Here is a 13,481-nt window from a genome sequence, read left to right on the forward strand (position 1 = left end):
AACTGTCTCCTTCTCCAGCCACTTCCCCTCGCACTTGTACTCTTAGTGAATCCAAAAAGAAGCAGGAGATCGTATGCGCAGAGACGTGCTTGCTTTCTGGAATGTGAAGAATGAGTGGCTCAGAACTAGAAATCACACAAGGAAAGGATGTCTTTTCTTCCCAGGGAGAGAACACGGGCTTTGAAGCTACCCATCCCTGGGGCACCTGGCTGGCTCAGTCGGGAGAGCATGTGACTCGACCTTGGGGACAGGAGTAGGAGCCCCACATTGGGGACAGAGTTTACTTTGAGGAATTAAAAAAAGCCTTAAACCAAAAATAAAGCTACCTGTCATCGAGGGGATGGAAAACAAGTCAGTTGAAACACTTTTTGAATCATTAACCCTGGCCCTTTAATGTTCCTTTGTCCAGTAAAACCCTCCATAAACTGGGGTGCCTGGGTGGCTCAGTGGGCTAAACCGCTGCCTTTGGTTCAGGCCCTGGTCTCAGGGTCCCGGGATCGAGCCCCACGTCGGACTCTCTACTCGGCGGAGAGCCTCGATCCTCCCGCCGCCTGCCTCTCTGCCTACTTGTGATCTCTCTCTGTCAAATAAATAAAATCTTAAAAAAAAAAAAAAAACCAAGCCTCTGTAAACTGAGGTTGTATCGCGGATGTGCCATTGGTGCGTGCCCTAGCTGTGGGAGGGAAGCATCAGAAGCCAAAGCAGAGGACATCTGGGGAAGAAGCTCTAGGAAGAATATGCTCTTTGCTTGGGGGTCCCAGGACCATCTGCCACCTTCCTCTCAGTCTTAGGTGTAAATCTGGAGCAAAATCTCGTAAACTGCAGACTCCTTGACTCATGTCATCATCACCCGAGTCACAAAATTTTACCACCACCAAGGATATTGTCTGCCAGGCACTGTGCTAGGGTCTGGCAATGTGGAGGTGAGTACCGAAAGAGTTCAGAGCCTAGTTAGGGAGGACGGGCGGGGAAATAAGCAGCCACAGTGCAGGGAGTGAGACATGTGCGCCAGAAGAGTGTACAGTGTACGGCACGGAGGCGGCAAGAGCCACCGACTCCACAGGGTAGGAGGGCGAGAACTAATGGCAGGCTTCCCTGATGCAAGAACCTTCAGCGGCCTTCAGAGGAAGGGCTGGTTGTCCAGGTGGGCGATGAAGGGGAAGGCACTCCAGGCAGAGACACCTGCCTGGTTAAAGAAAATACCGCACTCACTGCAGATCTTCAAAGTCCAAGTCAGGAAGCTGGGACCTTGGGCACATTTCTTAACATCTCTAAAGCCTCCATTTCTTTCTCTGTTGGAGACTTCGCCACGTACCTTAAGACATTGTTGTGAAGATCAAATAATGTAATGTTTGGAAGCACTGACGGGGTCTTAATAAAAGATAGTGACTATTATTCTGCTTAAGGAAATGGAAATCGCTCGCCGGGGGCTATGGAATGAGGTGTGGCTTTGGGGAATCAGGAAAGATCAGGGAGGAAAAAGCAACATCATGATGGGTCCTGCAGATCAGGCTGTCTGGATTTTCTTCAGAGGCCACAGAAACTGTGAAGGAACACAAGAAGCGCAGGGCCAGTTTTATGTTTTGGAAAAACCACTCACTAGGGGGTAGGTTTGGAGATCCTGTAAGGTCCCTTCCCCTGCTGGCTTCTCAAAAGAGGCAATATGGAAAGCGGTCACCAGTTGGGCTTCTGGAGCCCAGTTGCCAGGATTCAAATCTCAACTCGCCTCTCACAAGCCCTCAGGCAAGTTAGATGACTTCACAGAGATGGGCTTATAGGATTAGTTAACTGAGGGGATCCAGCTCCTGGCACTGTACCAGACACCCTAGTAAGCACTCAGCAGTAATTATTGCTTCTGGTGCTAGGAGGCAGCAAAGAGGCGTCTTCTCCTTTGCCCCAGAGCACCGGAGTGACACCCAGGGAACTTCAGTAAGTCTAGAAGCCAGCTCCACTAGGGGAAGGTTCAAAAAGGACCCAGAACTCTGAGCCTGCCCCCCGCCTCCTAGGGTACCGTGTTAGGTGCCAGCACCTGTCTGGACTGAAGAGGGCTCTGTGTGCGTGCAGCTAAGCCCCACAGGCAACGCAGGTCTGCTGGGTCTTACATGGTGCTTAGGAGCCACTGACCACAGCTTCTGGCCCCTCAAGGGCAGCTGATCTTGGGGCAGGTCCTCTTTTCAGTTAGGCCAGTCACCTGGAGACTCTCCATACTTACGCAACTTTTATCACTAAAGGTCTTGGTTTTCCCGTACTGACTTGGTCTTGTTGCCAGGAACACAATAAATCTGCCTGACCTCAGTCCCAACTAAGGGGATTTGGCTACTAGTGGGCGGAGTTGCTGGAGGAGAGCTGAGGGGAGCCACTATCCACCCCCAGGAAGCTCCTGAGGGCAGAGTCCCTGCACACAGGCCTGTATGCCGAGGCACCCTGTACCCCGAGGCAGCAGATACCGGGATGTTAATGAGGCAGCTGAACACCCAAACCAGTTTAGGAAAGAAGAATATTCACTCACTCCTCTAAAAATAAGGCTTCTATAAGCCTCAGCCTACTGGTGGTGGGAAGGAGAAAACCCGCAGCATTGAAGGGTGGCAGCAGGTTTGCTAGGGAGTTTTAGGAAGGGCTGATTGCTTTGGAGAGCCAGAGGCTAGACTCGAGATTATTTTTTTTTTTTAAGATTTTATTTATTTGACAGACAGAGATCACAAGCAGGCAGAGAGGCAGGCAGAGAGAGAGAGAAGGAAGCAGGCTCCCCGCTGAGCAGATCGCCCGATGCGGGGCTCGATCCCAGGACCCTGGGATCAGGGCTGGAGCTGAAGGCGGAGGCTTTAACCCACTGAGCCACCCAGGCGCCCCTCAAGAGAGATTCTATCTTGTTTTTATGGGTCCAGACCCTAGAAGTAGGCTGTCTGGGTTAAAATCCTGGCTCCTCTACATACCAGTTAGATGGCCTTCAGTCTTAACCTAAGTTCTAGTTTCTCATCTGTAAAATGGGTATGATACTGCCAACCTCACTGGGACGTTTTAAAGACTAAATGACTTTATATATGCAAAGTGCTCAGAAGAATGCCCGGCACATACTAAGGGCTGGGCTGGCCTTTTTTATTCTATGGCATTTCTTTGCCCGAAATGTCTTCTTCCTCAGCTTGCCCCAGATGTACATCTTGTTCTGGTCACATTGTGAATCCTTGCAGGTGCTAAGCAGACTCATGGGACCACTTCCCTCCTTCTCCACTCACACAGCAGAGTGCTTGTATCCAAGTGTCCCACTCTTAGGTAAGACCTACTCAGACGCTGGAACAATTTGCTGTCCTTGTTTGACTACCTTAGGTGGTGCTCTAGGTAGCTGTTTTTAAACCAAACTTGGGTGAGGGAGGGAGGAATGATGTCCCTGGGGATCCTGTAAACCAGTCTTAATTTTTTAAAAAAGATTTTGTCAGAGAGAGCACAAATGGAGGGATCCCCACTGAACAAGAAGCTGGATGTGGGACTCAACCCCAGGACCTGAGCCTGAAGGCAGACACTTAACCTGAGCTGAAGGCAGACACTTAACCGACTGAGCCACCCAGGCGTTCTAACCAGTCTTCATTTTATTTTTTTTTAAAGATTTTATTTGACAGGCAGAGATCACAAGTAGGCAGAGAGGCAGGCAGAGAGAGAGGAGGAAGCAGGCTCCCCACTGAGCAGAGCTGATGCAGGGCTCAATCCCAGGACCCTGAGATTATGACCTGAGCCGAAGGCAGAGGCTTAATCCACTGAGCCACCCAGACGCCCCAGCCAGTCTTCATTTTAAATGTGCTAAGCCTTCATCCTCAGCAAGGCCAGTTTGGTAAGGACATAGTTCAAGTGTCAACTTTTCACTTTTCCGAAGCCTTGCTCTCCTCTGGCTCCATCACAATTATGCATGCCCGCTAGAGAAGAAACCATTCACATAGATATCTTCTACGCTAAACTTGGAGCTCCTTGGGTGCAATGTCCATGTTCTAACCACCCTGAGTCTATAAAACTTAGTGCAGGGCTAAGAATATAGGAGGTGCTCAGTATGCTGGGCACATGATTAGGATAGCCAGCAGTTTAGGAATTTGCTCTGCCTTAGGTGGAATGAGGACCCAAAGCCTGGGCTTCGATCTTAAGTCTACAACTCAAGCTCTTTCTAAACAGCGAGTTAGACAGAGAACTGAACTTTGTAAAGGGGTTAACATCCTATTAGTCTGCGTCTGAAGGCAGGTTACAGAGAAGCAAAGATACGAAGAATGATCTTGAGTGTTAGCCTACCATGGCCTCCCCTCCAGTGGGCTCCATGCCAGCTCTGGGAACCAGGTAGGAAAACAGCCCAATTCTGGTCCTCTGCTGCCCTCTTGTGTTCCTTATTAAGTAAGAGACGTTCCTGTAGGCTTGTCCTGAGGTCCCAGCAAACACCCACTTTCCTCCCCAGTAAATCATGCTGCCCCACCCCATGGCAGCAGTGTATTAGAGCATTAATAGTAGAAGCAAGAAAGAGAACTGTGATTGCCGTTAGTTCAGCTAGGAAATAGACCGCTATCTTCCTGGGCAAAAAGGCCTATTCCGATTTTTTTTTTAAAGACTTTATTTAACAGAGATTACAAGTAGGCAGAGAGGCGAGCAGAGAGAGAGAGGAAGCAGGCTCCCTGCTGAGCAGAGAGCCTGACTGGGGGTTCGATCCCAGGATCCTGGGATCATGACCTGAACTGAAGGCAGAGGCTTTAACCCACTGAGCCACCCAGGCGCCCCTACTTTGTTTCTGTTAGCAGGATTAACTAATAGATGTAAAGCCCCGAAGAATACTATCTGGCCATTCGTGTTGTATAAGCATTTTATTTATTTAGATTTTTATTTATTTGAGAGCGCGCGCGCCCAAGCAGGCAGAGCAGCAGGCAGAGGGAGAGGAAGGAGCAGGCTCTCCACCCAGCAGGGAGCCCCATGCAAAGCTGGATGCCAGGTCCCCAGGATCATGACCTGAGCCGAAGGCAGCCACTTAGTCGACTGAGCCACCCAGGTGCCCTTATATAAGCATTTTAAAAAAGAACTTAGGAATGTGGTGGAGGTCACGGCACAGTGGAAAAAGCAGGAGCCATGTACTAGCAGGATATGGGTTTGAGGTCTGGCTCAGCAACTGGCTTCAAGCCTTATACAAATTCTATCTGTATTCTAGCTCAGCTCAAATCCTACACTCCCCACTTCCTCAGTACTCAGTCTATCACCACACAGCAGAGATAATGAGCAGCTCCCAGCCACTACGGATTCATAGAAAGCCCTCAATTATACATGTTAGTTTTGTTATGGCACAATCAGGGTGGCCCTGAGGAAGACACAGGCTTCCAATCAGCTCACCTCACTCCTCTGATCAGGCCAGCCTTTCTCTAGGGTTTTCCCTTATATCCCAATCCCTTCACCAAGAGGACCTTTGTTCCTAATCTCCACCTTTCCCATTTTCCCTTGGATTTATAAACTTATTCAAAAACCAAAGCCTGGGGGTGTGTGTGTGCAAGAAAGGACTGGAGCCTTAACAACTCCTTTTAAAAATAGCCTAATTTGTTTCCCTCCTGGTCAATCTAAAGGGGACAAACCTACATCAACATGGCAGGAAGATCAATGGCGTTTGTAGCACTCCCTGGTGGCCAAGCCTGGAGCGACAGCCAGGGTTGCCTCTAGTAGCGACTCCTTCAGGGACATGCATCCATGTATAGACTAGGAAGTCTGAGAGCTTTTGTATCCCGCCACACTTTTCAGATTTTATTTGACAAAGAGCACAAGTAGGCAGAGAGGCAGGCAGTGAGAGAGGGAGAAGCAGGGTCCCCGCTGAGCAGGGAGCCCGATGCGGGGCTTGATTCCAGGACCCTGGGATCCTAACCTGAGCCGAAGGCAGCTGCCTCATCGACAGAGCACCCACGCGGACTTATTTCTTCAGACTCTCCTCTGCTTTGGTTTCTGGACACCACTTCCCCTGGATTCGTTAAGAAGCCCCTCTCTAAGCTGCCTACTCCCCCCCTTAAAGGATTTCTTCGGGTGGGGTGACAACGGGGTGGGACAGCAGCGGAGAGATCACGAGGACAGCCTGGACACTCGCATCCATCCACCATGCTCGGACATCTCGCAAGGCCTACACAACAAGTTTGAGAGGCCTGAGCCCATGACCTGCCTCCGCTCATGAAATTGCCTGAGGGGGCACACAGGTCTCTGGCAGGCCAGCACTCTCATGGGACACACGTTATGGACCGTGTTCTCACTCACTGTCGGGAAAAGGAAACTTGAGGGCATTTTGCCCTTCGGGAGTGGCCACTTCAAGGCTAGTGATGGCTGCTGGATTTCATGTCATCTCTAGAAAATAAAAATCCTCTCACAACCATAGTCACAACAGAACAAATGGCCCACTGGGAACTACGACCCTCGGTTGTACTTGCCCACTCCTCACCTCCTGTCTGGAGACAAGAGGAAGGTGGGGGCTGGGGCAGAGGGTGAAGCGGGGTCACCAATGCCAGGAGCCAATATGCTGAGTCCTTTGAGACTCAAAGAGCCCCAGACCAGAAACCAACAAACCACAGAGGGATTGGTTCTTCCAGATCACTCTCCTCACATTCCTAAGCCCACCTGACCTAGGACTGGCTTGCTTTAGTTTTCACACCCGTGAAATACGGATACTTGCTACCTATACCTTCAGACATCACCCTAAAGAACAGTGACCATGACAGAGACTCCCTTAGCATTAAAGGAACAGAATTCTCTGCGCTTTAACTGGTCAGTGTGTAGGCCGGCTCCAGAGGCTACATACAGGTCATATCTAACAACAGCCTTCTCCGAGTAGCTGAGAAAGCCTCGCGAGAGCTGGACCAAGTGACTTCGAACACAGGAGACACTCCACCAGACCAAGTCTAGCTTAAGCTAAGCTTGTACTTTCTGTAAAAGGCACTGGTGGTCTTGGCCTGAGGAGCGCTGGTAATTTGCTCCCTTCTGATCACCTGTGGAGCCGCATTTGTTCCTCATCCTATACTAGTTCATCTGTACAAGTAATTATGTTCTCATTATTACACAACCAACGAAATGTGTGAAAAGAACCTGTATAGAAACTAGATTGGGGGAGTCAGTAGAGCACGTGACTGGGTGACTCAGTAGAGCATGTGACTCTCTACCTCAGGGTTGTGAGTTCGAGTCCCACATTAGGCATACAAGTGACGTGAATATTGCGATGCTTATAAAACTTGCTATTAAATTAGATTTAGGTCAAACTATAAATTGGGAGAAATGAGTAAATTATCTAGAATCCTGAAGTCCAGTCCCTGCACAATGTCTAAATTCCTTATCCATTTTAAAAGAAGTCCAAGCTAGGGCTCCTGGCTGGCTCTGTCAGTACAGAACGCCAACTCTTGATCTTGGGGTGCGGAATTTGAGCCCCATGTTAGAGTAGGGTTCACTTTAAAGAAGTCCAAGCTGAAAATCATAGATCATTCATTATGATTATTGTGAATGAAGGTTCCTTGCCTTCTAACCATAACTTTCCTCACTTTTAGAGTTTATTAGTAAGCATATGTATGATAACTATGCTGTATGGCTAACTTAAATGTACAACTTTTTCACACTCAACTGACTTTTTAACTGTCAAACTACCCATCCCAATCATATGTAAAAGCGGCTTTTGTTTAAATTCCCACTAAAATTATGGTGAGAAACCACTGGCAGGGGACAAGAGGAGGAGTCAGTGCTAGAAAGTACACTCCTCTCTAACTTTGAGCAGGGAGGAGACTGCTGGGAGCTGGATTTTCTTTCTTTCTTTTTTTTTTCTTTTTTTGGAGAGGGTGCTTTGGGGCATTTTTTTTTTTTTAAATCATTTTTGTTTCCCCAGAAAGGCAACTTTTTAATTTCTCTGTTTTTCCATCCAAGGGGAAACAAAGAATAGTCCTTTGGCCTCCACTCACCTGGAACAGATCAAATGACATCACAATTCCATCCCTCGATGGCAATGCAGCAGTTGTCCTGAAAATAAAAGACATGTCCAAACCCACCATGTCCCAGCCCTCCATTATTTACAATTAACCCAGAGCCAGGACAGGGAGCTGGATGGCCTGTTGCTGGGTTCCGTTCATACTGACAAAAATGTAAAGATGTATTCCTATGTAAGCAATCATGATAACATGAAAACTTGACATAAATTTGGAAGACGTGAAATATACACTTTACAAATTGATTCTTTATACTTTCGAAATGGATTTACAACAGTATTACTTTACACAAGTTCCTACTTTATACAATATTTTGTTTAGGCAGCTTTTCAGTAACATTTCTATTACAAGTTAGTTACACATGGAACCTCTCAGAAAGTTGGGAAGCCTGAGGAGCTACATGCAAGGGGCTGATGACAGGGGCAAAAGGTGTGAGGCCATCGCTCTGGTGCCCAAATAGGAGCTGAGAAAGGACTCCGACTCTCATATGGAGCTAAATCAAGGCACTGGGATCTTCACTGTTTTCCTCAGCTGTTCTTCCCAACAGGTAAACTTTCATCAGAAGAGGACTGTGTTTTCTACATCAATATGGCAACGAAAGGCCTCTTAATACAGGTAGACACCTATCATAGACTAGCACAGTCAGATATTGAATGGTGATGGTTAATGACTTATGTCGTTCAATTCTATCTCCTGTTACAGATATATAATAGCATCTATAACCCATTCCAGTCTGTGCTATGTGGCAAGAAATCTAGGCAGGACTAAGCCCAGAACACCCAGGAGCACAAAATATCACTCAATGCCTGATCCAAGCCAGAAGCAGGTCTTAATACAGTGCCAAATACCCAGCAAGATTATGAAAAAACAGAAGAGGCAGAAACCCATTACAAAAGGGTCTTGAGTTCAATAAAACGTACAATGCAACACCAAGTTTTACCCCCTTTCCAGGTAGGACTCCACTTTGTTCTCACGGTTATCCTGCATAAATACCCGAAGAGTCGTGTTAATTTTAACAGCAAATTAAGTGAATCCCAGATATTTCTGTCAAAACGGAAGACCTGAAGTCTCAAGATCTTTATATAGCATTTTTTGAAGCTCTGTATGGCAGAATGAAGCACGGAAATGCAGGCTTTTACCAACCTCCACCACCATGGACAGCATCTCTGGCTTTAGGCTAACCTTGAAATAGAAGAAATTAAGTTCCACCTCCCACAATGCTGAAACGAAATTGTGAAAAGAAGTCTAACTCCTTTACAGCTAGTCTAAATTACACAACCTTTGTCCAGCCTAGAGCCTACATTAAGAAATAAGCCCTTTCTTGAGTCCACATAAGAAATCCTCCAGTCTGATTTGGAAGAAGGAAAAACAAAAACACAAGAGCCACCGGCATGAAGCTGGGGCACTCATCCGCCCTCTGGCGCTGAGTTCACTAGACTCCTCCCCTCTCCCGGCTCAGACTCCCGCTGATGGTCCTTCCTTCTCACACCTCATGAAGCTGCAGGACTATGGAGACGAAGCATCAGTTTCTCTGTGTTTTCTCCTCTTTCTCAGGTGCAGAAGTTTTTCTAGGACACAGGCTGGCTTCACAGCTAACACCCCGTAAACAAGTTTTTAGATAATACCACTCTGCAGTTGAGATCTGGGTTCTTAACAGTGGGCAGGTGACAGCTCTCTCCAACTTCAGTATCATCGTTATGTGAAAACATCAGAGGCTCTCTCCTGGGAGAGGGGGTAGTAAATACACACATTCTTGCCCTTCCCCCAACTCAAGAGAGGCAGAGAAGCTACCTCACTGGGAACGCTGTCGTCAGGGACTGTGGACAACCCATACATGAGGAAGAAAAATGAGGAGGGGGCACAGGAGGTACATACCAGATGGGCAAAAGCTCTCTAAAGGCAAAGGCTTTAACTGCAGTGTATCCTTTTAGCTTATATTCTCAATGGAATTGGGACGGCTGGCATCCTGTCCCAGTGTCAGGGGTTCTAAGAATTCGGATACTTAAAAAGGCCAAAGCACGATTATTCCAGATTGTCCTCTGGAGACTCTTCTTCTCTTTTGGCCCCAGAACTCTCAACAGACGAGGACAAACATCACAACAACTGTGGGAAAACTGCAGACAATTGCAAGTCATTCTTAAAGAGATTTAATTATTTGAATTGCATCAAAGGGGATATAGTACATTTAAATCTCTGCTACATCACAAACTGCTGTTTTTGTTTTCTTTCATTCAAGACCCACTAGTTCTACCCATCTCCTGGTTTATGGCTATAGAACGGCGGGTGGTGGTGGTGGGTAAGTATTACCAACAAAAGATGAAAACCCAAGCAAGCGTCTGTTCTGTTCAGCAGAAGGCCTTCTTCACTGCAGAACAGAGCCTTTTAAAAAAGAGAGAAGGAGAAAGACTGTGGACTATGGACAACCACTAACAACAGCTAGAGTCAGAGACAGGGAAGGAAGTGTCGGAGGCACAGCCTGCATGTTTACAAGCTGTCCCTCGACCCACACTTTCCCAGCCCTCTGCAAGGACCATCTTCCTTAGATTTCCTTTTGACATCTTAACCCTAAACCAGGTTTTCCTGTCAATTCCAATATAATGAAGACATCATTCTCACAAGGAGGACTGAATTGAGGATTGCAATGATTTGCCACCATTCTGAAAAGCTTACTGAAAAGCATCATGGCTTTAAAGACAAGTTCTACTCCTTGAAGACTAGGTGGGGTTCTTTATTAGTAGAGACAGGAGGCATATGGCCCACCAAACAGAACAGGATACAGAAGAACCATCCACCGCTGCTGTAGCCTAGCTGGGCAGAGGCAAAAGCAAGCAACCCCCCTCTTGCTCTTCCAAGCCCACAAAGTAGAGGGGAGTATAAAGCTGTAGTCTAATGGCTCTAAATAACCAGCATTTAGTGTTAAATTAGGACCAAGGATTTATTCCACAATATAAACTGCAACATTTGATACAAGCTACCAAAAAAATAGTAGGAGAGGAAGGAAGGGGCAGGGGAAAAGCCAAAATACAGCTGTGGCAATTACTTACAGAGCAGTCTCTTTTCTACATCACTAGTTCATCAGTGACACTAGAAACTAGACATTTGTGTTCTGTACATCAACCAAATGCTAAAGCACCAACACACTGTTTGGAAGTTTGTTTTGTTTTGTTTTAATTCCAGCCACTGAAACCAACATAGAAGTTATTGCTTTGATAAATAAACCTAGTCTACCAGGAAAAAGAAAGGTGGATAAAGAAACAAACAAAAACCCCAAAAGTGAAAAACTTAAGTTCCCCAATATGGTAACAGAGTAAACAAGAGAGAAATTCCTCAAATGAGGATTTACTGGAATCTCTGGAGCCCTTCTGGGCACTGGAACTGAGTTGGACTCTTAAGCCGGCAAATCCCAGACAGAGGTAAGACTTTAATGCTGTACATGAAAAGGTGAAAGCTCCAATGCCTTCCAAATTGCTGGAAACCCCTGCAAAAAAACCAGTCAGCATTTCACACCTCAACAACCACAAACAGCTCTTAAGGAAAAAAATACAAAAGTGTCAAAAAATTTTTTAGTTGTTTTTTCTTTTTTTCAAAGAGTTCTGGAAAAATGATCCCGTAAGGAATAGAAATAGCACCGTTTACAGGCTGGTCTGAATACCAGTCCTGTAGCTTTGCTGAGAAATTGAAGAAATCTTCTTGGTTGGAGTCCTGAATTACATTAAGTGGTTGGGGGTGGGGGGTGTTTGTGTTTGTGTTTTTTATTTTCGGCTTGGTGCGTCCTTCACAGTACAGCGCACACAGATGTAGTCTTCTTTCTCTGCCATCTCTGGAGAAACACCAACACAGACCTGGTGAAACCACTGATTGCAGCTGCCATCACACTGGACCCAGTCCACCTGGTTACAAAGAGCAGGGAGACGGGGTTTTCAGAGGAAAAAATGTGATTCGAAATTGGGCAGGCCAGCCTCAAGATATTCAGGCCGTTTGCCACCAACGGCCACCGTCCCACCACTGGGACCTCCGGCACAACAGCTATGCCACACGAGTGTAGCTGGCCCACCAGCCAAAGCAACCAAGTCAAAGCCATTCTTCAAGTCGTGACTGCTTTGGGGTTAAGACAGCGCCGCCCTGTGATAAGTAAGCAAAAGGGCATTACATCAGCATCCCTCCCACCTTCTTAGCGCCGGGAGGTGAAAGCTGGAAGAGCAGGAAAAGGAAAAAGGGAAGAATAAGAGTTTCTTCAAGAGAAGGGAGAAGACCCAGGAACGATGTAAGAGCAGAGATATCAGTGGGGGAGGGCTGAGCAATCCATTCAGATCAGCTCAAAGCAGATAAGCAGGAGAGAAAGACCCAGCGAGATGAGGTGTAGCTTACAGGGTTTCTGAGTTAAGGGAAAGCACGTCCTCTATGGCCCAAACCTCACTGACCTCATCTCCTTCTGGCTGCAGGCAGCTCACAGCTGGGCAGATGGCATCTTCATCCTCAGAGTCCTCCTGTTCGGAATAGGATGTGTCTGAGGGCAGGGAATGAGTTTCGGCAGAACGGACTAACTCATAGCTACGCTCTCTCTCTAACTTGAAACTGTTCATGTCCTTGGAGTGGCTCAGTTTGATTTTCTTCTTTTTGGGGGTCCGCATTTTTTTAACTCGATCCCATCGGTCACTGGAGAGGCCTTCTCTTTCCAGGCGTCTCTTCAGTTTTCTCTCTAGACTGTTGATTCCGTCTCGCTTCCCACGGCAGCACTCATTCTGGGTGGAAGACAGGCAAATTGGATTTTAGCCGTCCCTCGGCCTGTTACTCAAACTAGTGAAGTATTAGCTGTATGAGAAACCGGATGATCTCTCATCAACATTAAAAAAAAAGAGCCTGCAACCCGGGGCGCCTCGCTGGCTCAGTTGGGGAAGAGCACTCGACTCTATCTGGGGGTGAGTTCGAGCCCCACATCAGGTGTAGAGAAGACTTACTAAAAACAAAACAAAACAAACCAAAAAACCCCAAACCTGCATCCTAACACCCCTGCCACCAAGTCCTCTCATGTCCTACAGGACAACCTGTTTGGGTTTAGCTAACTTAACTGCTAGTGCTATCAAAAGAAAGAATAGAAAAAGGAAATGTTAAAGACATGATTAGCTTTCAAATCAGCAGCAGAAGATGGGGAGATCCCATTCTTCTCTTCACCAACTACAGGAGTAAAAGACTACCATGTAGTTCCTACCTAAGTGTGTATGCTTATCCTCTTACCTACGGACTTCTAAGGAACCGTGCTGATACTCTTTCTTTAAGGACATACATCCCGACCCCTTAAAGAAATAAAGTGCCTTAACTGAACGTCATCAATAATGGTGCTACAATACTATTTGGTATCATAATGAAAAATAAAATTCTAGGGGCACCTGGGTGGCTCAGTTGGTTGAGCGTCTGACTCTTGTTTTAGGCTCAGGTCATGATCTCAGAGTCGTGAGATCGAGCTCCATGTCAGGCTCCATGCTCAGTGGGGAGTCTGCTCTCCCTCTCCCTCTACATTCTCTCTCTCAAATA

At 46.9% G+C, this 13,481-nt stretch overlaps 1 protein-coding gene across 3 annotated transcripts in view; it reads right to left on the reverse strand.

Moving 5' to 3' along the window:
• Nucleotides 1–8,177: 8,177 nt before the first annotated feature.
• The window catches only part of KDM5B (lysine demethylase 5B), a 94,828-nt gene continuing 89,524 nt past the window's right edge, over nucleotides 8,178–13,481 (reverse strand). For 2 of the 3 annotated variants that reach the window (XM_032317308.1, XM_032317310.1), the window contains 2 exons: nucleotides 12,371–12,691; nucleotides 8,178–11,839 (listed from right to left, as the gene is read on the reverse strand). In XM_032317308.1, coding sequence (XP_032173199.1) covers nucleotides 11,702–11,839; nucleotides 12,371–12,691 — 459 coding nt within the window. In that variant the 3' untranslated portion in view covers nucleotides 8,178–11,701. The other variant, XM_032317311.1, reaches the window with a different exon arrangement.

Source organism: Mustela erminea, chromosome 17 (genome assembly GCF_009829155.1).
Source record: "Mustela erminea isolate mMusErm1 chromosome 17, mMusErm1.Pri, whole genome shotgun sequence".
In the NCBI taxonomy this organism is placed as follows: Eukaryota; Metazoa; Chordata; class Mammalia; order Carnivora; family Mustelidae; genus Mustela; species Mustela erminea.